At 34.2% G+C, this 23,085-nt stretch overlaps 1 protein-coding gene across 8 annotated transcripts in view; it reads right to left on the bottom strand.

The window, feature by feature from the left end:
* Positions 1 to 23,085, bottom strand: part of LOC130676538 (homeobox protein homothorax) — a 263,375-nt gene that overhangs the window by 236,850 nt on the left and 3,440 nt on the right. For 6 of the 8 annotated variants that reach the window (XM_057482847.1, XM_057482842.1, XM_057482844.1 and 3 more), the window contains exons 2-3: positions 10,992 to 11,245; positions 6,712 to 6,853 (exon numbers count right to left, since the gene is read on the bottom strand). In XM_057482847.1, the coding sequence (XP_057338830.1) occupies positions 6,712 to 6,853; positions 10,992 to 11,245 (396 nt within the window). Of the gene's footprint in view, positions 1 to 6,711; positions 6,854 to 10,991; positions 11,246 to 17,378; positions 19,185 to 23,085 lie in introns of those variants that run through there. The other 2 variants (XM_057482849.1, XM_057482850.1) reach the window with 1 other exon arrangement.

The following is a 23,085-nucleotide window of genomic DNA, read 5'->3' as shown; positions in this document are numbered from 1 at the left end:
GTAGAAGTTAGCAATGGTGATATGGTGGAGAAAGAAATATACGAAGAAGAGTATCGCGAGGTGAGGAAAGACGAAAAGAGAAGAAGGACTAGTTCTTGCGCCTCCTCTTATTCTGGTCATCTGTTGTTTTTCGATGGTCCCCGAGCGACCGCTAGCGCCGCGCAGGTAGACATCCCGATTACAAATTGTAAACAGCTCGATCTTCAGTCCTATATACTTGTAAGACTTGCTCTCAGATCTGGATTTTCTCGGTACAGAGAAAATTTTATTTTTTGTTTAAATAGATAAATATTTATTTTTGTCAATTAAGATAATTTATAAATATTTTTGCTGTGTATGATAATATTTATTGGAGTTAAAGTAGTTTGTTGGAAAATTATCAAGTGATAAATTAATGAAAATCTATAAATACGAGCTATAAATACCTTCTAAAAACTATAAGTGTTGATTTAAAGGCTACAGAAATATTATTTCCTCTAGGATGTAAAGTGAAGGCAGACGAATAGATGAATAAGAAACACAACGAATAGAATAATAAACTACTGCATGTACATATGACGTCTTGGTGAAATGGATTAGTTGTGCAAGTCAAGCGAATGTTAAAAATAATATCTGATAATATTTAGATAATGATTTAAAGTTTGGAGTTGTCTTGGAGCTTTTCATAATATATATGAATGTATGTGGATTCTATTAGAGGATGTCATTGTGTAAGTACCAAAGTTAAGTAAAAGGGTAGTGAAGCATACAGCTAACGGATATCATCGGGTTTATGCTAGCGATGTGTGAGAGATCTTGCTAAAAGATATACGCGGCAGCAGCTGCCGTTGCACTAAAAGTAGTAAGACCGTGTGGCTTTTACCTTCATTTCGGTACACAAACTGCTAAACTTTTACCCCTTTTCCATCAGAATCAACACAACAGAAAACAACAAAATGCACCACATGTACGTCGAGTAAAGTACAAGACCGGAGTAGATTGGAATTGTATTTTAGAGAAAAAAACGTTACAAAGTTTTTAAGTAAAAATAAAAAAACATTTTTACGGCGGCTAAAAACGTTTGTGTTTTAAGCCTGAGTACTCTTCTAGCATGGGTATATAGATATATTTTTTTATAGAAGCTCAGTAGTTGATGTTTTTTAGACAACAAACATTTGTAGTTACTGCGCAATGCACTAGAGTATGGGAGATGTTACGTTCATTTTACAGCACCCTTAGGCGCGGGAATTTTTTATACCATTTTCGGAGTAATAACAACAGATGATTTTTTTTCGAAAAAGGAAAAAAAAAGTGTAATAAAAAAAATGAGAGGATTGCTGAAGGCTGGGGTCGTTACGGAAGTACAAAAAAAAAGTTTAAGAATTATCTAAACTCGAGGTCAGAACAGTTTTATTGTTTTGAAAGATACCGAAATTCTAAACCCCTGTAATTGTAAACTGACATGGGCTAGGTTAGAGTTTCCCTATACTAGTCTCGTTGACTTTAAAGTTTCAATTGTGTAGCCGTTCCCTTTAAAATTCCCGAGACCCCCTCCCCACTCCTCGGTAACTTCCTCACTGCGTCCCTATTTTCTCACTTTAAATATTTTCCTCAGCCGAAAAGTCATAACTTATAAATTCCCCGGTTAGGTATACAGCTTGTCAGATGTCACAACAAACGAAAAAATGAAATCGTCAAAAATCAACGACGGAAATATTTTTAAGTCCAAGTTAATAGCTAATAAATAGTTTCCTGTAATTTAAGAAATAAAATAAAGATGAAGCAATATTTTATCTTTTAAATAGGGACGAGTCGGCAACAATAAAATAACACGACAACGAAATGTATATAAATATAATAAAAAACAACAACAGTAGTAGTAATAAAGTTGAACCCTAAAAAACATCATTGATGTCAGCAGGGTAACTGTTAAATTGTAGGGTTTTGATAATTACTTGTTTAATGTATTAGTATATATATATATTATCATCATTATGATTGCTGTATTGATGTTACGCTAGTTTTAAATCGTTTATCAGTCATGACAGATAATTAAGTTATTTAATTTTTGTTGTTATTTAAACCTGACAGTACGCATTTATTTTTTTTTTGTCATGATTGACATCCAAATAGATATATAAATTTAATCAGTCACACATACCACTAAATATTAATGTGTTGTATTAAAATAAAATAATATAAGGGGAATGTATGAATGTGACGTCATATGGCAGCAGTGATGAGTGAAAGAAACTGGTTACTGGATCGAGTGAACCGAGCAACAGAGTCGCCATCATCATCATCATCATTATCATCAACATGATCCTCGTCGACAACAGTCAGGATCGTGATCTCAGTGGCAGTTTCTTTCTTATTTCTCTTTACTTGCTCGTGTCATATTATTGATTTACCACGAATCCCAATTAAACTTGCGACGTTATTTCATCTCTGTCATCTGTTTATATATCATCTGTATACGTATTATTTGTGTATGTATACATTAACCATTTACCATCCATCCATCCATCCATCCATCCAGACTTCATATATATATATATATGTATATGTAGACATTTACAAGCCAGACATATTAATATATACAAATGTAAACTGGCCAGTTTCTCTAACGGTGAAACGCGTTCCGCAAGAAACAACCCCATAAAATTGACGAGTAACGAACCTGCCTCCTTAGCATAAACATTTGCGTTCTCTTGGCCTTGGTGCATCAGTAAGTAAAAAACTGAGAGAAACAGATGCTGCAGTCCGATGCATTCGTACAGTGAAAACTTACAATAATTAGAAAAAAAAAAATATGTAACGATTTTAAATTGATAATCTAGCTGAGATTTTCTTACGCTCATATAGAACAAAAAAAAAATTTTATGTGAAACGAACGACGAAATCGAAAGGCCGTTTAAGAGGTCATTTCTTATCGTTATGAGAATCAGAATGTAGACAAGTTAGGCGGTTTACTCCGAAATACAGCATCACATTAAATTTTACTTTCACTCAACGAGTTTTCGGGCATCCGTGATATTTTTTAGTAAATAAAAATACGGATTTACTGTAGATGTAGATATAGATATAAATATGAATATAAAATAAAATTGTTGTAAAAAGTAAAAGCCACACGCGTGCGAGACACAGAATGAGTAGCGCGCGCCATCTGCTCCCTCAGAGTCTTGTCATTTTGGTTTATAACGTTTTATGAGGGTTTGATGCCCCCAAGGTGCATTATAATTGCGTCAATAAATCCAAACAGGCTAGCAACATCACAGGCATTTACAGGTAGTATGACAATCCGAAAAAGATGTCTCAAGACATATAATTTAAGTATAAACGAATGAGATAACTTCCGGACAGTTTAAAGGTTTAAAATAACTTTTTTTCCGAGTGTGGTCTCAGTCGTCTGGAAAATAGCGGCAGCAGTAAAATTTTTTTTCCAACCCACCAACAAGATCAACCTTTTTTGTAAACAAAGAGAAAGCAAACAAAAAATGGACAACGACAATAGACTTTAACGGGGTTGCTCTCTTTAACGTCGCACGAGGTCCCGCAGCGAGTAGAGAGAGGCTTTTGGCCCTATGGTATACCAACCTAAAGTGTAACGCTGAATTTGTGTCTGCACCACCCATCAGGTAGGCAACACAACGGCTCAAAAAAGCGGCAACGGCAGTAGAACCGCGAGTGGTGGAAGATAAAAGCTGAAACGAGTGAAGAGCGAAACACAGAGAGCAGGAGAGTGGAAAGAAAGGAAAAAAGGGCCTTAACAATGAGAGCCGCCGGACGCAGCAGGATACACCCGTGGCACGTTTTAGGCACGGCACGATGCACCAACCAACCAAGTTTCCATGCCATGCCGTGAAAGAATAATCGTGTGTGTTGCCTAAAGGCCTCCTGCGTTGCCTCAACCTTGTATTATGTCCTATGCTACCATATTATATACGTACTCCATTCTATATACATATATATGTATATGTATGCGTCGAAAAGCATAGAGAACGTACGGCTGAGAGGACCGTGGGGGATAATGGTAGAGCCCATTGAATAGATCAATTTACAATGGCACAAAATGAGCATCGCCCTTCTCCACACCAACCTTCTCCCTCTCAACACACATTACAACTACATCTATCTGTCTTTCTCTTCCTCACAAATCTATATATATGTATATATAAATAAATATATATTCATATGAAAGTATATATGACGCATAGATGTGCGCAGTTGGTACGCGCGAAATAATCCGTCCGCAGCATGCGGCCCTTTGTCGAGTTGGGGTCCTATCTCTCATATGGTCTATCGCCGACTTTATCACGCGCAGTACACACAGTTTACGCATTAAATCCTTGATGTATAATAACTGAGTAGTAGTTGGTGCCTCTTAGAGGTCTGTTGTTGCTGTATTGCCGTCATGGTGGATTAGCGGTATCGAAAAATCGCCGCAAGAGGATTGTCACCTGTTACTTTATCTCAAAATGTACGTACGTCTCTTTAAGAAAGTTTACATAGGTACATTGTAAGACTGCGCTATCACACAAACTACCATCAATATTTATTATATGTGATGCGCGAGATGGGTATTTATGAAAATATGACAAATTGATGAGATATAGATAGCATAGAAGAAGCTGACGATTACCAACCAAGACGACGTGGTGCATTAGAATATGCAACTTATGTGTTAAACCACCACCCGGCAATCCATCATAAGTATATAGACTCAAGAGATGGCAAAGAGAAAAGTTACAAGTCATAAATTATACTTGGGGTCAAATGCCACATGTGTATTCTCCTCTTTATATATATATGAATGTGTATAAATATGAGAGTGTGTTTTGTGGGGGGCAAAGCTCAAGATATCGACGGAATCTCGTCTGCAATTATACAGACGGGTGTTAGTTGATGTTGTGTCCCGCGACAACGGGGAATACGAGGCTCAGAAACACGCGAAATATCCACTCGGTAATGTTATCTCGAGAGGCGTATATCGCAGCCTGATGTAGGCTGGCAGAATGCTCGGTGGGAGAAACGCGGACTGGCAATCCAACAACGTGCTGATGCTAGTGGTGGTGACTGTGCCAGACTTAAAACCCTTTGATGAGAATTTTCTACCTGTCCCCGGTACTGGTCGCAGTCCCGGACTAAACCGAGAAAGAAGTGAGCAAAGAAAAAAATAAAAAAACTAATAATAATAATAATGATAAAATAAAAATAACGTGAACGTTCCTACGGACCCATTGAACTCGGAGCACATTATGTATCGTACCTTAAAGAATATCGTCTGTCTTGAATTCTCGTCACCGCGCGTCTCTCAGGTATTTTTGGGTTAATATGCCTGCGCGTGTTTTTATTAGACAGAACGAGAATCTCGTTATAACTTAGCTCTGCTCTCAACTTTATTTTTCATGGCCTTATTTTTTTTTTCAACACATATATATTATACATAACAATAACAACTCTGATACACGAGCAATAAAATTTAAAAAACACTTTAGTAATGTAATTATAATCTAGAGAGATGATAGTGATGTGAGTCTTATCATTGTTATCATACAAGGATGCTACCTTCTTCTATGATTTAAATCATAGCACTGCTACCTGTATTACATCCCAAGATTTTAATTTTATTTATGCCTGTATCATCATCTAACAATAATTATATCCACGCTACTACATTCAACCAGCGTAATATTATTTTTACAATACAGCATCTATATTTATTTTATACGCGTCATGATAATAAAACTACGTAATTAAATCTCTTAATTCTATACAACATTATCAATTATATAAAAGTCTTGTTTAACGACTGAGATACGTACAAAAATAAGTAATTATCATTTACTGGTTTTTTTTTTCTAACTAAATAAATTATTTATTATTTATTAGTATTTTTTTCATTGAGATTTCGTGGAGAAACTGCGTGATTTAGTCACGTGTGCTCGCTGGAATGTAGACGGTAAAAATGGGAATAGGTTTTAAAAAGAGAGCCCGAAACCACGGCGAGGAGCTCGAGTTACCTACGTGTCCTTGGGGAGCACCTCAAGAGAGTTAGAGCTTATAGAAAACCAAGTAGTAAAAGATCACGTGAGAAATAACGTTGGGAACATACGCGAGGCTGAGTAACCGAGTGAGTAAGTGATATGAGGATACATAGAAAAATAGAGCAAGCAAATGTATAAGAAATGAAATAGGGTTTGAATTTACAGGACTCTCAAGTGTCCTAGTGAGACTTGACAAAATAAATTATAAAAATCTCTATATTGCGGGGAAATTTAAATAAATATGTCTGGGTAATTTTCACTAAATTTTCACGAAATCTGGAGACTGGACGATAAAACATTTTGTCTTTTAATTATTAATTTATGATGTTTCTAAGGTATCGAGAGAGTCAGAATTGGGACATGAATAATGAATATTATTTTGACTAATTCACTGATTTAGTGACTCGTTGATTTTTAATTAATTAATTAATTAATTAATTAATTATTTGTTTTGGAGTATGATACTGAAGTTAGCCGACATCTAATAATTTTTGGATTTTTGAAAAGACGATAAATTATAAAAAAAAATTGTACTTGTAGTTTTTTTAATTTTCTACATGTGAATTTTTTCAGTTTCTTTTTTTCTTCAAATTTAAAAGTTCAAAATAAAATCCTAAAGTTTTTAATTGTCTGCTAACTTCAGGATCATTTTGGAGTAAGTATTTAAATATAATCGAATTCTTACCTGTTTAGAAAAGACTGCAATATCCTCATTGAAACTTTCAGACGAACAAACATCACCACCCGCTACTCCAGGTTCTCGTGGTGTGCACGTTGCCAACTCACATTTTTCAAAAATCAATGCGAGTAAAGGAAAGAGCGGATGTCTGAAAAACAAAAATAAAATGAATATTTTTTTTCTCTCTCTCTATATATATTTTATTTAGTAAAATATTTTTTTAATAAACACCGGATGTTTTTGCCTAGTATCTGGCAAGGTCAGCGCGGGCGCGATTAAAACGCGGACAAGCAAAGCATCGCGTAAGAAATGAAATCTAGCGTGAAGGCTTCTTAACGAAAAACTCCAAGAGCTTCTCTTCTTTCTCGCTCAAAATTTTTTCTTCATCTTAAACTTTTTTACTCTCCGGCTCTTACTCTCGTGCTGTCTCGCTTATTTTTATTTTATTTTCTCTACATATATACATATTTTTTTTATTCTCTTATTTCTTAAAGTTGTCGAGAATAGAGGAGACCCTACGCGGTCCGACGGAAGCCGCTCGGCCACGCTGCTGTATGTAGAATATTGTGGCAGCTGTTTATCGTTCGGTCCTCTGACCTAAAGTTCTGTCGCTTCATCTCTTGGCAATACGTATACATAAAAAAATAAATCTTAAAGTCTTTTTTTCTTGTTCGATTTCTTGTACTCATAAATGTGAATAGAGTTGAGTAAATATTTAGTTTTTATTTTAACACAATACCCGATGATTTTATTATAAATAAAATTATCCAATTAATTATCATCATTAATATTATTACTTAACAACAACTAAAATTTGTTTAAATATCTAGAGACATGAATCACGTTTGTAGGTAAATATAATAAAGTAAAAAATATAAAAAGCAACATAACGACAGCAGTGAACGGAGTACCCTAGAGAGGATTGGGGGATAAGATAAGATTAGCCTCGATGCAACATACAGTAAACGCGTTCAAAGTTATATATATATATATATATAATTCTTCACAACGTAACTTGAATCATCATAACACCAGTGCAACGACCTTACAGATCAATATCAATCTTCTCACAAATAAATTATAAGGAAAAAAAAATTTTTTCTCATCCAACCAAATCTATATAAGACAATATAAGTATATATATATGTGTATGTGTAATAATAAAGTGTGTAACGCTAGAGTAATCTGTGACCTGAAAGGTGGATTTAGAATGTGCACTCTGTAGCTCAGTATCTGGAGGTCAAATTGACGATACATGTCGTGTGTGCCCATGGTAGCTGGTAGCTGGATGCTGCTGAGCAGAGTGGCATGGGTATGAGTAATATAGAGAATCTTTAGAGTCCAGGACTCTCTGCTGACCACTACTGTTGGTACTGGGCTGGTGTACCGAACCACTGGCGGCAGGGCATAAAACGATTCGGAACGAATGTCGACAAATTGACGTTGCCGCACTGGGAGAAATGAGCTGGAGAAACTAAACTCGGCAATACTGCCTACCGCTATTATACTCTCGCTGTTAGGCGCTTTTGGCGGCAAAAAAAGTCTCAAGAATACTCAAACTCGTTTTATGTTATTATTTTGCTGACTTTTGCCCTCGATTACACACTACTGTTGTTGCTTTTCTTGCCGTGGAGGAAAATAAAAGGACTGACCGAGTGTCTGCATCAAAGAGTTATTTTATGTAAGTTGTTATTGGGGATATAAAGTGGATAAATGATTGCTCGTATTGATGAGAGAACATTTGTTGGTAAATAAACAAGGTGTCAGGATAATACAACCGCAAAAGTAATGATATGATTGGATGTTGAATGTTGTTTAGGGAATGATGCGGTTTTGCGGTTTCCACTGTACAATCCACCAGCTCAATTTCCTCCCTCTACTTGCTGCAATTTCATCATCTGTCTGTTTTGATTCGTTGGGTGTTTGACGATGCCGCACTTGAACTGTTTTTTGTTGCTATTATTGAGTTGTATTACGTATTGTAAATTACACTAGGTCTGTTTACGGAAATTTAATCTCTGTATGTATTTGGCTGTAGAAATATTATTTAATCGGTGAAAATAGCCGTGAAGCCACGAGGCACCCGAGCAAATCAATGATTTCAGTGAATTCATTGCCGAACAAAAGATATAAATTTGCGAGTCAGACAGCTCTAAAGTCACGAGAAAACGAACGATTCGTGAAAGAGTTAAATGAATAAAAAATATATAAATGAAATAAAAAAGACGAATGCTCATCACGGTACAAACTGCACGAAGCTTATCAATTATCTCTCGCGGGCATGGACCGATACCTCCGTGAGCCAACTCAGACAAAGATAAATAGAAAAAAATATTTAACAAAAAAAAATATTAGCCGCGAGGCGTTAAAAAAATAACAATCGTCATGATGAGAGAAATTTTTACCTTCACTTTAAAATAAATATATACTACGACATGTATTTAAATGGATGAGAAATAATATATGGACTTATTTCAATCAATGGTCAATTTCGAGTGGAATTAAAAAATATTAATATCAGATAATTTACAAAATGTAATTAAATGTAATCGTTTGTTTAAAATCAGGATAATTAACACTAATTTTTAACTTTAATTACTTCATTATTAAACATCCATTAACCTATTTTCCATAACACAATTAATTTTTATCGCTAGTGAATTTAATTGGTGAATTAATTTAAAAAAAAAATAGTCGATTTAAAAAATTAAATTTATCTAAATAATTCGAAGCCGAAATAAAAATGTAAATATTTAAGGAAAAAATTCCAGTAAAATTGCTTCTCAAAGTATGAGAGCCTGTTTTATAAAATACACACTTATATCAAGAGGCTGTAGCGCTAAAGATTTGCCGTAGACTTTAAAAAATTCGGGTATTCTCGGAAAAAAATAAAAGAATCCCGAGTACCGGATCAGGCACACGACGAGTGGACAAATTGTAGGTTAGCCTTAAAAATTATAAGCTCCCGTTTTTCGAGGGTTACATATTATAAAAAAAAAAGTATAAGCATCTTTGCAACGATAAATCACAAAGTTGTGTTCTGACAACATGCCGTGAAACATTTCGCATTGACGAGATACCTAATACATGTATAATATAACACATAATACACACAAACATAAAAAATATTCTACACACTTATAAGCTACTCTCATCATCATCTCTTTTCTTGCAAACTTATACCGCTTTAAAATAAAAGACCAGCAGAAAGAGTAGCCGTCATATATACTTTTACTCCAAGGAGCAAAAAAAGTAAAAATAAAAGTGTGCTCTTCTTTCTCATCGTGCCAGGTGCACCAGGCATCGAATTTGCCCTTGTCTGAACTCACGCGGCCACCGGTAGCCTCTCAATTACGCGTCGTATATACAATGAATACCTATATACATATATATAAATATATAAATATCTATCCACCACAAACAAGTAGGAATTTTAATTAAAAAATTAATTTATCAGAAGTCGATCGACGGTTCGATGCAGATTACCGGACGCGATCCCCTCTGTTTTCTATATATATATGTATATATATGTGCTTTATTTATTTGGAATGTAATATAGATATATATATAAAATTTCTTGTGCAATTTTTTAATTAACACAACGTGTACGGGGGGAAATACCTTATTAGAAAACTCACCTCAATGGGTGATATGTCTGCTCGACTGAGGGATCACACCATCGTCTTAGTCGTCGTGCCACACGATGTCTCTATCATCCTCATGACACTCACACCCGTATACGCACACATAACAGCACGAGAGAATAAAAAAGTCAATTAACGCTTGAGCTAAAGAATTAATTATTGCATTTTAAATCACAGAGACCGCTTTACTTGTTTCTCCTCATTATCCTTCCTCCCATATACTACTCTCAGGCACTCGCTGCTCTTATGTATAAATATAAATGTACATATACTTTGCACATACTTTGTACTTAATACTTTAGCCGCTGGTTGGTGTACATACTCCGTTAATGAATTAAACTCAACTGCCATTTTATTTCTGCCATCGCGATGCTAAAGCAACAATTTCAAGTACAAAAGACAAATAATGAGGATAAAAAATTTAATAATATGTATGTACGCCAATACGAGATAGTCTTCGTGTCGGAAATAAACTCCAAGTACAATTGGGCGGGTACGCACGCTAACAACACGGTATTCATTGTTATTTTTTATTATTTATGTACTCTACTGTATTATCACTACAACTATAACTATATATATTAATCAAACAATGACAAACGGAAATGTAATAAACGTATATATGGTATGTGTGTAACTTACCCATAAATGGCGTCTTTGTCACGTTTGTGAACATCAGGCACTTGCGAGGCGGCTGCTGCTGCTGCTGCAAGAACGTGCTGAGGTGGTTGGGGCGGAGGTGGTGGGTATTGGGGGTGTGCTCCTGCCATACCCATGTGTGGACTGTGGTGCAGGGCTGAAATACCTCGAGCAGCTCCGTGTGGGTCGTACAGTCCTGCACCCCCACCACCCCCAGCACCCTCGAGATAATTCCCGTGCAGCCCGCCATCGTCATACTGCAACAATCATACAAATAAATTAGTATTAATATTAATTGTTTATTTTTTTGTAAAGATCGTTACTGATTCACTCATAGTTTGAGACTCTGAAATTCATAATTTATTATTTCAATTTTTATAGAATCGCTTTTTTCAACAGCAAACGCAAGAGATATAGTTATTACATGTATTTTAGTGGGGCAAAGTTCGTGGGGCGACAGACGGTGATGATAATGACGATATGCTCTCTTCATAAACGGGTACTCGAGTCGATATTATTATTACCGTACAGTTTATAGTGTGGAGTAGTGTATTGAGTGTGTTCGCCGTATAAGATGTGTGTAGTGTGTGCAGATATGTACGCGTGAATGTCGATTCAAACTGGGTCACATATACACACGGTACATCACAAACGTCTACCTCCTTGTCATACGTTAAATAATATATATACATATATACATACAAAAAATATCCGCTAACCAAACAACCGAATTAATGATATGTATATATATTTTTTTTTGGAGTATTACGCGAGGAAAATACAGCATAGCAGCTCCTTTTCCTGTCGCTCATTGTTGAGTGTCTACAGGTGGCCTGACATGAAAAATTATATGGACTGCGATCCTCTTGACGTAAAACGAATTTTCCATTTTATTTCATTACATTAGACGTATTCAAATAGAACATAAACAATGAAGATTATTGTAATTAATTAACTTAATAAGTTTTAAATATTTTTAAAAAATAATTTTGACAGACGTCAACTTTAATAATTTCATAGGTACGTTAATTATGCGCGAATTATGTCAATTGTACGACAAACGGATTTTCGTTAAACAGGATGATACAAACGCAGAACTATTCGTCGTTACATATTGTGTAATATAGGTGTATTTATACATATATGTATCATACGTGGATATGTTGGTTAGTTGTCTCTCCCGGCGATATATGTGTATGTATATATGTGATGTACATATTTGCATAAAGAGCTTTTGACGGATAGACGCATAGATGCGGGAACATTCTGATGGTGGCGTGATGCTAATTATCATTCCGGATCCTAATAGTCGTGACCGCGTCTATAATAATCCACACACGGTTCCGCGTTAAATCTCTTCTGCAGTGAATTTCAAATAAATTTGTTTTACTCGACAATATTATTAATTTTGATATGCACATAGACTTTGACGTCTTTGGTGTACTAGTATTTGAATTTTAAATTTTATTTTGAATTTTAAAAAAAATTGTGAAAGAGTAAAAACCACCAAAGTCTCTTGGGAGATGAATAAAAATAAAAAAAAGCAACAAAGATAATTCACATGGTCACTGACATAGAGATATCATTCAACTGGCACCGCCACAGTGGAATATTTTAAATGAGAGTCGGCGATTGGATCAGGAGAGAGATAGAAAGAGAGCGCGAGAGAGTTCATTGAGTATCGATGCCGCGAGATAGAGCACAAGTTGCCATAATCGTTGCTCGGATGTGAGTTGAATATAAAAAAATAATAATAATAATAATAAATAAATGAATAAATACAATCATGATTAAAAGAAGTGACCTTGAAAAATATTTAAAAGTAATTCGATGCAGTAAAAGTGTGCCCAGTATTTAATACATGTATGTATAAATATATATCTGTAGAGATATAAATAAATCATTGGCTAATTATCAATATTTATTGACCAAATAAAAAAGTATTATTTAATTCTTTCGTTATAACTAACACACGATAAAGAAAAATGAAAAAAAAAATATGATAAAAAATTATTTACAAGTCACTGTTTAATATATATTTATAATAATACATCATCAGCAGTATATTAGTTTGTAAACAAAATATAAGGAACTAATGGACCGCCGACGGAAGCCGTGAAATGTTTTCGTAATCATTTTTCCGGGTATGACAGGGGAGAATTATTTTCCTCCAGGTGGAGTAGGATCAGCAGTTTTTTTTTACCCCGACGAGGGTGAGCACGTGAGTCGTGTGTAGTCAATAATACTCCAATATGGCTGACAAGATAATAAAATAATTATTTATTATTTAACAAAAAAAAAAAGTATACAACTGCAACAAGAATTTTGTAATATAACCGATTGATACGGACATGAGGAAATACTGCAGACACAAGTTCTGCAACGAGAATCTACCGTAGATCGGCGAAGACACGTTTTACTGTACATTACACTAGTGCAGTGTGTATACAAACGCTTAAAGACATAGGTTTCACTGCAAGTAAATAAAAGGGACTCGAAAGTTTTCTTACATTACATTAGCAGAATAGTATATAGAATGTGCAAGGAAGTTGTCTCAGCGCGGAGCTGTCACGTGCATCGAACTCTCGTGGCTGATGCTGCAGTTTATGCTACAAGATACACTGGCTACAGCTATTTCTGTAGCTTTATATTATCATCTAATGGATATATATATTTATCTATCCTATGTATAATAAATTTTTACAAACTTTGGCGATCATCCCGCAGGGTATACACATTTTTTCGATAAATATTCGCCCGGTTTTCAGTGTAATACCGAGAAGAAATCCGTAAAACCGCAGACACGCGAGATCGTCTACAACACGCACGCACGAAACTAAACCACAAATACACGTTTCTGTATTATATTTATTTATATATACATATATGTATAGGTATAAAATATATAAAAGTATATAATGGAACGTTTTGAGATATTTTCCAACGGGATTCCAAATGAAGCGGTGAAATCTTCAATGTCAAATGACTCGTGTCAAATACTTTACTGGTGTACTATTAATCTTTTAGTTTTATTTTAAAGAGAAAACGTTTACAAGCGTTTTTATATTTAAATATTGATATCTCAATCTCTTGTAAATTTGAAAAGCTAATTTTCTATACTTTTTTTTTTTACTCTTTTTTTTTTCAGGTACAATAAATATAAAAATAAAAGTCTTTGATATAATTATTGTGAATACAAATTATGTATTTTTACTCCAATTTATTTAAAAGCTGAAATGGAGTAATAAAATATTATTGATAATAAATTATTCCGAGCGACAGTCATTGGAGTAATTATTAATTTTAATTACAAATTAAATGAAAATGTAATTTAAAAAATTAGTAAATAAATAATTATTTATAATCGGTTGAATTTTTAAAATACTTTCTGGCTTATCAGTTGTTAATTATCGATAAATAAATAGTGCATGTGTATAAATTGTCATGTAAATAAAATATTAGTTCATAAAATAAAAAATGAAAATTATTTTCTCACAAACTAGGAATTCTAGTGAAGATCGAACTCGACACAATAAATTTAGTCAAGGCATTTGATTTATGATCTCGTTAATCGCAGTTATTATCTTACAAACTAGACCAAATTTTCATCACATTTTTTAAATTTATGATTTTCTTCATATATAGGGTAGAAGTACCATTTGTGGACACTGCTCCATTTTTGGACATTTAATATTTTATTTTAAATAATGAAACCGTGTTTAAAAAAAATTTTATTGCAATAGTGTGATAAAAATATCTTCAAACACATTTTAAAAATTAATTTTGTCACTGCTTCTTTTACAAATTATTTTATTCAAAATTTCGAAGTGGCCAAAACTGGCCCTAAAGTGGCCAAAAATGGTACTTCTACCCTAGTTTTACATATGAATATTTTTTCCACTCTTAAAAATTGTTTTTAAACATTTGAACATTAAAATAATAGAGAAAAAAATAATTCACTCATTCATATTTATAAACGTATTTTTATTACAGAAAGTAAATAAATATATTTCTATTGATACTTGATTACATCTCAATTTTTGATATCATTAATCCACGTATAATTGATGACGTAAAATTTATCGTTAACTAATTTTATCAAACACACACGTATATTAAATAAATATCAATATATATATAGATAATAAAATATATATAAATACAATTTATAATTTTCATCTTTATTATTTCCTCGTTTTTTCTCTCCCACAATAATAAAAGATTCGATTTCTTATCATTGATTTTAGATAAATATAATTTTGTGTAAATTTTTTTATCGCACTTATATTTCCGATATATTATCACACATTATATATAAATATATATGTATAAATTCATAATATACTAGAAAACATTTTTTTTCTCATTGTTTATTGCAACAGAAGTTAAAATGCCCGGTCATTTTTATTCAAAACTTATCAATGATACAAATATATATATATAATAGTTGATTAAAAAAAAAATAGTGTTTCAAATTTAAAATATATAAATACATCACTCGATTTTAAAATATTATATCTCGGTATATAAACTACAGACTGTATACCCGAGTATACAATTCAGACACAAGCTTTCACGATGCGACGGCAAACGATACGAGTATTCCCTCGACAATATATATTTTATATATACACATATATATATTTTTTTTATAAATTCCTGTCACTCGAAGAACCAGCAACTCTCGATAGAAGTACGAATACGATCAACACAACCACGAGAGAGTTTAAAGTTTTAAAACCACAAGCGAATAACGCGATTGAAGAATTATTTTGCAAAATAAAAACGTGCCGTAAATGACAAGTATCAAACGGAGTGAATCGCGAATGTCGATAATCGTGCCAGGTTATTTTTCAATGCGCATTTTTATTTATATTTATATTTATATTAACTTATCACAGCACTCATCTATAATAAAAATTTATCAGTCTATTAAATACATAACACGTACTACGAATTTTATTGGCACATTAAATCGGCTGCATTCTGATAAACCTCGTAAATAAATAATAAATATAAAGAGAAAAAAAATCCGAGTGATGAAGACGAAATTTTCTATGATTATTTTCATTTAGACAAGAGTTTAAAAAACTATAAACGATCGGTAGAGAGTCTTATTGAAAATCGTCGTGTGATTCTTTTGACATATTCACAACACATCAACTAAACCTATCAACTAAAGTCAAGCACGTGCGTCCGTAAGCACACCATTGTCCATGTTAATTTATATTACCTGCTATTAAACCTCAAATCATATAAATATAAGTAGAAAAATGATGATACTGAAGTTAGCAGACACTTAACAATTTTTGAATTTTTTTTCACAATTTGATTGAAAAAAAATACACATGTAGAAAATTTTAAAAACTATAGGTGCAATTTTTCAAATACTTTTTTTTTTATAATCTGACATTTTTTTTTAAATTCAAAAGTTATCAGACAGTGGCGAACTTCAGTGTCATAAAAATGAGTGTAAATGTAGCAGAGACAAATTTAAAATTATTAATAAATTGAGTAAATAATTGATAAAATCAAATTTTAAAAAAATGTGCATTTTTTTTAAATATTTTTTTTTTATTATTTACTCTATTTATTTATAATTTTAAATTTGTCTCTGCTACATTCACACTCAAGAATGTAGTTGACAATTGGAAATTTTTGAAATTTTAAAATAAATGAGTAAAATGTCAGTAGAGTAAAAATTAAAAAATGCGTATTTAGATAAATGCAAAATCCGTACGCGCATTTTTTTAAATTTGATTATTTTAATTAATTTATTAAAAATTTATAAACTGTCTAATGTCTGCTACATTCACACTCATGTATAAAAATATATCTTTAGACAATGAATTAACTGATAAATAAAATCTAAAAATAATGATACATTTAAATAAATGTCCTATAAATATATCATTAAAAAATTTAAACACCGACCTAAGCCACATTGTAATTCCTATTATTAACTCATATTCACTCGCCCGTATCAACGTGTATTAAAAAATCATTAAGTGTACAATATATTATACGATACTTAACGTTTTATATCTTTCCGAATACCAACAAACTATTAACCGCTAAAATAATTTTATTAACATCTGATATAAATAAATATTAGCCTGCTCCAATTTACTTAATTCATTACTGTCATTGTATTTGGAGTTGTCATCGTGACAGAAAAGTTTCAAAATCTGACAGTCCGTCGGCCGATAAAAAAACGACTCAATTTTTTGAAGAGTAAAAATAAAGAAAACCGCGAGAAATTTTCAAAGTTCTCAAACTTACAGTGAAGTTTGGGGTATGATTTTTTTAGAGGGTTTCTATGGTGGATTGGATTGAATTCGAGGAATTACAGTAGAGAATATAATAGTAGAATAGTGACAAGAGACGTACCCTTGGCTGCGCCATGAACGCCCTGGCCGCGCCGGGGAACTCTGCGTGCTGAGCCACCGTAGCGGCTATATTTTCTCACAATAAACGACGAGTCTCACTTCACACTACACACTCTCCTGCACACAACTCTATTTACTATTTTCCCGCAATACAATGAGGTATTTATTAATAAGTTAAGTTTTGTATAAATAAATAAATAAATTCCCACCGTACTGTTCTTAACTTAAAATATTTGTTTATTACGTAAATAAAACACCAGTGAGTGAGTACTGAGACTTTGAGAGGTTGATTAAAAATAACGGGCGTTAAAAATGAGGACGATGTGGTCCGTCGAGCCACTGAATTTAATCTCGTGTGAGATCCTCGCGGCAGATATTCCGCGTTGATCTCCGCCCTCCACCGGGCTTGCCAGGACTTGGTCTTGTTGATACAAAAATTAATCAACAACAATGCTCCCAGTTAATACTGACGGCTGTTAGGGCCGCCGACGTCAGCAGTACGTCGTACACGAACTATCAACAGTGTTCCCGTGCTGTCTCATCCTTGCTCACTTTATTTATCCGCACTGTTCTGTCCGTAATTAATTAGTAATCTACTGATAAATAATTCCCGCGATAAATAGAGCTCAGTATCACGGCATCAACACACGCAAAACTTTGTTTCACTGACCGTAGATATGAATATATATTTGTTTAAAAATACTTGCGACACAATTATATTGATATATTAATGCTGGTACTATTATAGCTTTCAAACCGTTTTTGAGAAGCTCATTACTTACTCCATTTAACAAATCACACGTTAAACGCTTGTCCCGCGCACTACTAATCACCGTACTGGTATATATTTATATATATATTTATTACCTGTCAAACGCATTGACAAGCTCAACACGTCGTCGGGTTGCTCAAATTAAAAACAACAACAATATAAATATAAATATAATAATGACAATAATAATAATTAATAATTGATAATAATAATAATAATTATACGCGACGAAATTTATTTATTCACTCATTCATCACCAAATATATTATACAAAGATCACGATGTCACTGTGCACGAGTTATTATACATCCTCGGATCCGTGATGTGTAACAACTAACTTTTCTGAGGGGGGCTGAGGTCGTTGTCGATAGTAGTGCTGCAATGGTGGGGGAATAATACTCCTTGGCTTTAAGTAGCCGGTCGAGCACGCGGGGCCGCTGATAATATATATATGTATATATGTATGCCCGTGAATAGTATCCAGCAATTAATCCGGACACGATTGTCTAAAATATCTCACTCAAAATACAACTTTAAATGAATTTAAAATAAATGTGCTTGATCTACTCCGAGCAGTAAAACACTCGAAAAGGTTCTCGTGATTCGCGCGCGTAAACGAGACACTTATTAAAACCAACTAAAAACGCGGGAAAATATAATAATTATTATATTTTTAAACTCGGCGCTTCTTACCACTCCGATTGGCGCGCGTTTATTTGAATACGTTACGTGTTACTGTTTACTGAACAACAAACTGATTAGAGCCCAAAAAATTATGTTGCAATTTTTTGAAGGCTGGGCTTTAATTGACAACAAAAAACTAAACGATTTATGTTAATAAACTGTGGATGTATTTGAGAAAGTAATCCAACAACAACAGATTACAAATGCCGCGTTAACGTTTTCAGTGATAAAAAGTATTAACACCGGGCGTGCGACCGTACGCCGTCGAGCAACCGAAGAAGCGAGCGAGCGTGGAAGCGCCTAGCGTTTAGATCCTGCGCCGTCCGCAGTCGTTCGCCAACTGTCAATCACCGCAGACACACCGTGCAAGAGTGGGAGGTACATGTACCACGCCCATTAAGTACAACCAATACGCTGTCAGTCCGCCCAATTGACACTAGCGCCGCTGACGGCCACTGTCCGGATTAACCATACCTCCGCCATCGCTACACACACACAAATACGTCCTTTCTATTCTCCCTCTCTTTCTTATCGATCTCGCGTCCGCGTCGCACTCGCGACTCGCGGTATCACGAGGTCTCTTTCATCAATCCGGTCTTCCCCACCGCGAACCCGCGAATCATTCCTGCCTCTCTTTCTTTTTCGCTTCTCCCTCTACAACTTTGTTGGTGTGGTGCGTAGTACTCTCGCCGCTGGCTGCTTCGCGCGCGCTACCAGCCAAACTCTTTGCTTACCTCCATCCACGAACAAGCCTCTACTCTCGCTCGGATCTTACTCCGACTCCTCTTTCTCCGGTTCGGATGTTTTCCCGCTCAACTCGGCTCTCACTACACTCTACACTAGCGACGGCTCTGCATCAATTTCTTGCTCCATTTCATCAAACCGTCATTACTTTATTTTAACCCAAGTTTCATACACGCAAATGTTCTTATCATTCATTAAATTTACTAGGAATAAAGAAAAAAAAAAAAAAAAACTGAATATTTACGAAGAGAGTGGAAGGTGTAGAAGGGTTAAGATGTTGTCCGACGGACAACTGGGTGAGTGTCTCCATAATTTCCCATGTCTAATGTCTTCTAATGTCTTCTTTAATACACGCTGTACCAAGTACACGTTTGTAATATTCAATGTCAGTACATGACATACGTCTACACGGATTAATCCAAGTGTTAGTCTAATTCACGTTGACTGTCATGAGATCTAGTCTATATACATGGGGTTGTTCGGTGATGTTGTTATACTACATGTATTATACATATACCCACAATAACCTACTCCATTCGATCTTTATGACAGCAATGTATTATATCTGAGAGAACAAGAATGTTATATTAGCTAGTATGCTGTGTACAAACGAAACAGCTGATCCAATCTTACTTATTCACTCAGTAACTTACAGTACACTGTACAGTATAAAGCCTACAGCTCGAGTGGCTAGAGCTTCTCAGCACAGCATACTAGATGTATAGGAAAATTGGGTCGCGAACGTGCGGTTTTGAACTTTGAATGGTATTCGGGTGTCGGGTGAATAATAGTCCTACTAGTCGGCAACCGAATAAGGCACCCCGCCAGGGAGTCAAGGGGCTATACGACAGGGGCTTTGAGTTACGTTACTCAATATCCGGGTAGAAATACTAGACCAACAGCAAGTTAGAGTCTCTAAAGGAGCATTGTCAAACTCATCATAATTTCCCATTTACACCCACCCATGTTTCGCACTTTTGAGTAAACAATCGTCATGTACGCTCCAATTATTTCCAGGTAACAATAGATAATTGCTCCAAATAAGTACGGTAGGGCCATTGCTCAAGTCATTTAACTAGAGCATTAAGGTAGATTATTAACCAGTGGCAAACCAGTGACCTACATAGACATATCAGTGTGTTTCAAATCTTTTAAAGACATCTACTGATATTATTTACTGTGTTTGCTTATGACAAGTGGCTTGGTGACCTATACTAGCAGTCCGAAGCTTTAAAACAGGACACCTTCGTACTATGACTAATACAGAGGTGCGTACAATCACTATTCTGTCGTCTTATAATTAGCAGGCTTGACTTGAAGGCCTAAGCTGGGTCCTAAGTCTTATTGGGGTACGCTCTTTACCTGATACAGTACAATGTATATTGTATAATGTATAATATATAGAATGAAGTATGCAAACTTTTGTTAACTTGGACATTAGAGTTAAAATTAGACAGTAGACGACTGACTACAACTGGAGAACTATGGAACTAGGTAGGCAAGGGTCATCAGCTCGGCTACCTAAGAGCAAATACAGGACCCTGTTATTACGTTATAAATCACGTATACTATATATACACTATGCACACAACTGAGTAAATATCGTATTCAAAATAAATTTAAGTTTCAATTTATTTGTAATGAATGAGTATCCCTTAAACCTTTCTTCTATTCTTTTTTGAGTTTTAGGTGAAATTCGAAAGTCACGGTCCCAAGGGACGTAATTTATAATTCATTTAAATATTAATTACGATCCGTGTTCTCAATGTTATCGTACGTACATTATCTCTTTGGATAATCTTAATCCTTTAATTACCGGCGGCATATTTTGTCAGAATCGACAATTATATGAAAGTTAAATCTTTAGACTTGAATGTCGTTTTCGTAAATTATTAGTTTCTTGGAATTTTTTTTTTTGTGTTAAATCTTAACAATATTCAAATATTTATTCAAATTACTTTCGGTAAATTAATTTTAGTTAAATGTTTAAAGATAGAAAATTATTTTAAAAATATTAATGTGCGTGTATGACATGAAAAATATTTTTCATGTATTTTTAAAAATAACCTTTGGAATTTATCCGAGATTTTTGGTTATCGCTGCCACGCGATTATGTGTACACGCATCAAAATAAGCGTTAACGGGACGTGTGCACGGAATTCATACGTGCAATTTAATAATAATTATTGTAATAATAGGAAAAAAAATTTATATATATATATAATTATATAGGGGTGTGGAAGGAACTAACGAGTACGAACACACGGATCGTAATACTATTCTCAAACTATTAACTCCATATATAGGCAATGTGGTATATAAACTCTGCTATCGTGATTTTTTTTATTTAAAAACACTTGTGAGCCAATTAAAATACTCAAAGAGACCTACATACATACATTTGAAGTGTGTGTGTGTTATGGTTTATATAAAGTAAACTGCAATCAACTAATTTGAATATTAAATTGAAATAGACGATATATTTTTATTGTTGTTGTAATTTAACAATAAAAATATTTAAGAGAAGTATAATGATGATGGTAATGTTTAAAGATGCGAGAGCGTGAGAAAGAAAACACCGGATGGCTTTGTGTTGATTGGAATTTCAACAGACACACAAGTCTAGCTTTTGTGAATAACTACTCTGGGATAAATGGAATGAATATTTTTTTACGACCTTAATTTCGAGACGGCTGGATAGCTTGATCTTATATAAACATATATTTATATTTATATACATATCTGTATATGAATATATAAATGTAGTTTAATATAAATGGTATAAAGCAGACCAAAACTCGATTATTAACTCTCACGTTTCGTTGAATTTCCCATGATTGTTGTTACGCCGTCGTCGCGAATTTGGAGCTCCAGGCAAATCGATATAACGCCGCGAGAATTCGTGAATTTCACGGCTCGCTCGTTACCACGTCCTTAATCAGTCGCGTGAAATTACATTTTAGGCGGTTGTCGATTGCCCGACGATCCGAGAGACTGTACAACAATATAACAATACTGTACAACGTAGTACTACTTTTACTGCAACAACGACATTACGACCGTGTAAAACTTCTTTTACACTCATTACAACAGTATTATACTATTACTACACGCGGGTTTATTTCAGTACTCAGCAAATAATGGATCTTTGTACTCAAAGACATATCAATGGTTTTAAAAATATATAAATTCGATTGAAATGTGTTGAATAATAACTTTATATTTAGACGAGACGAGAGAACTGCCAAGTGGTAAACTGATAGATATGCGTATATAGAAGCGCGAGTAGGCGTAAAGGAAAGTGGATTGCGTTTTCTGCTCACATATATGTCTCACTATATGTATAATATATATTGAGAGAGCAGAGACGGACGTATGAGAGCAGAGCGTTATAGTCGTCGTCTATACGTCGGATAGGAGCTTGGCTATTATAACGGACGCCAAGGGTGGATGTCCCGTGATCGATCACCGTCGGTGAATGCGACACCCCCAGGAGCACACATCCGCG

Source organism: Microplitis mediator, chromosome 10, assembly GCF_029852145.1.
Source record: "Microplitis mediator isolate UGA2020A chromosome 10, iyMicMedi2.1, whole genome shotgun sequence".
Classification (NCBI taxonomy): Eukaryota; Metazoa; Arthropoda; class Insecta; order Hymenoptera; family Braconidae; genus Microplitis; species Microplitis mediator.
Note: the sequence above shows the minus strand (reverse complement) of the source record. Positions and strands in the feature narration are given on the sequence as shown.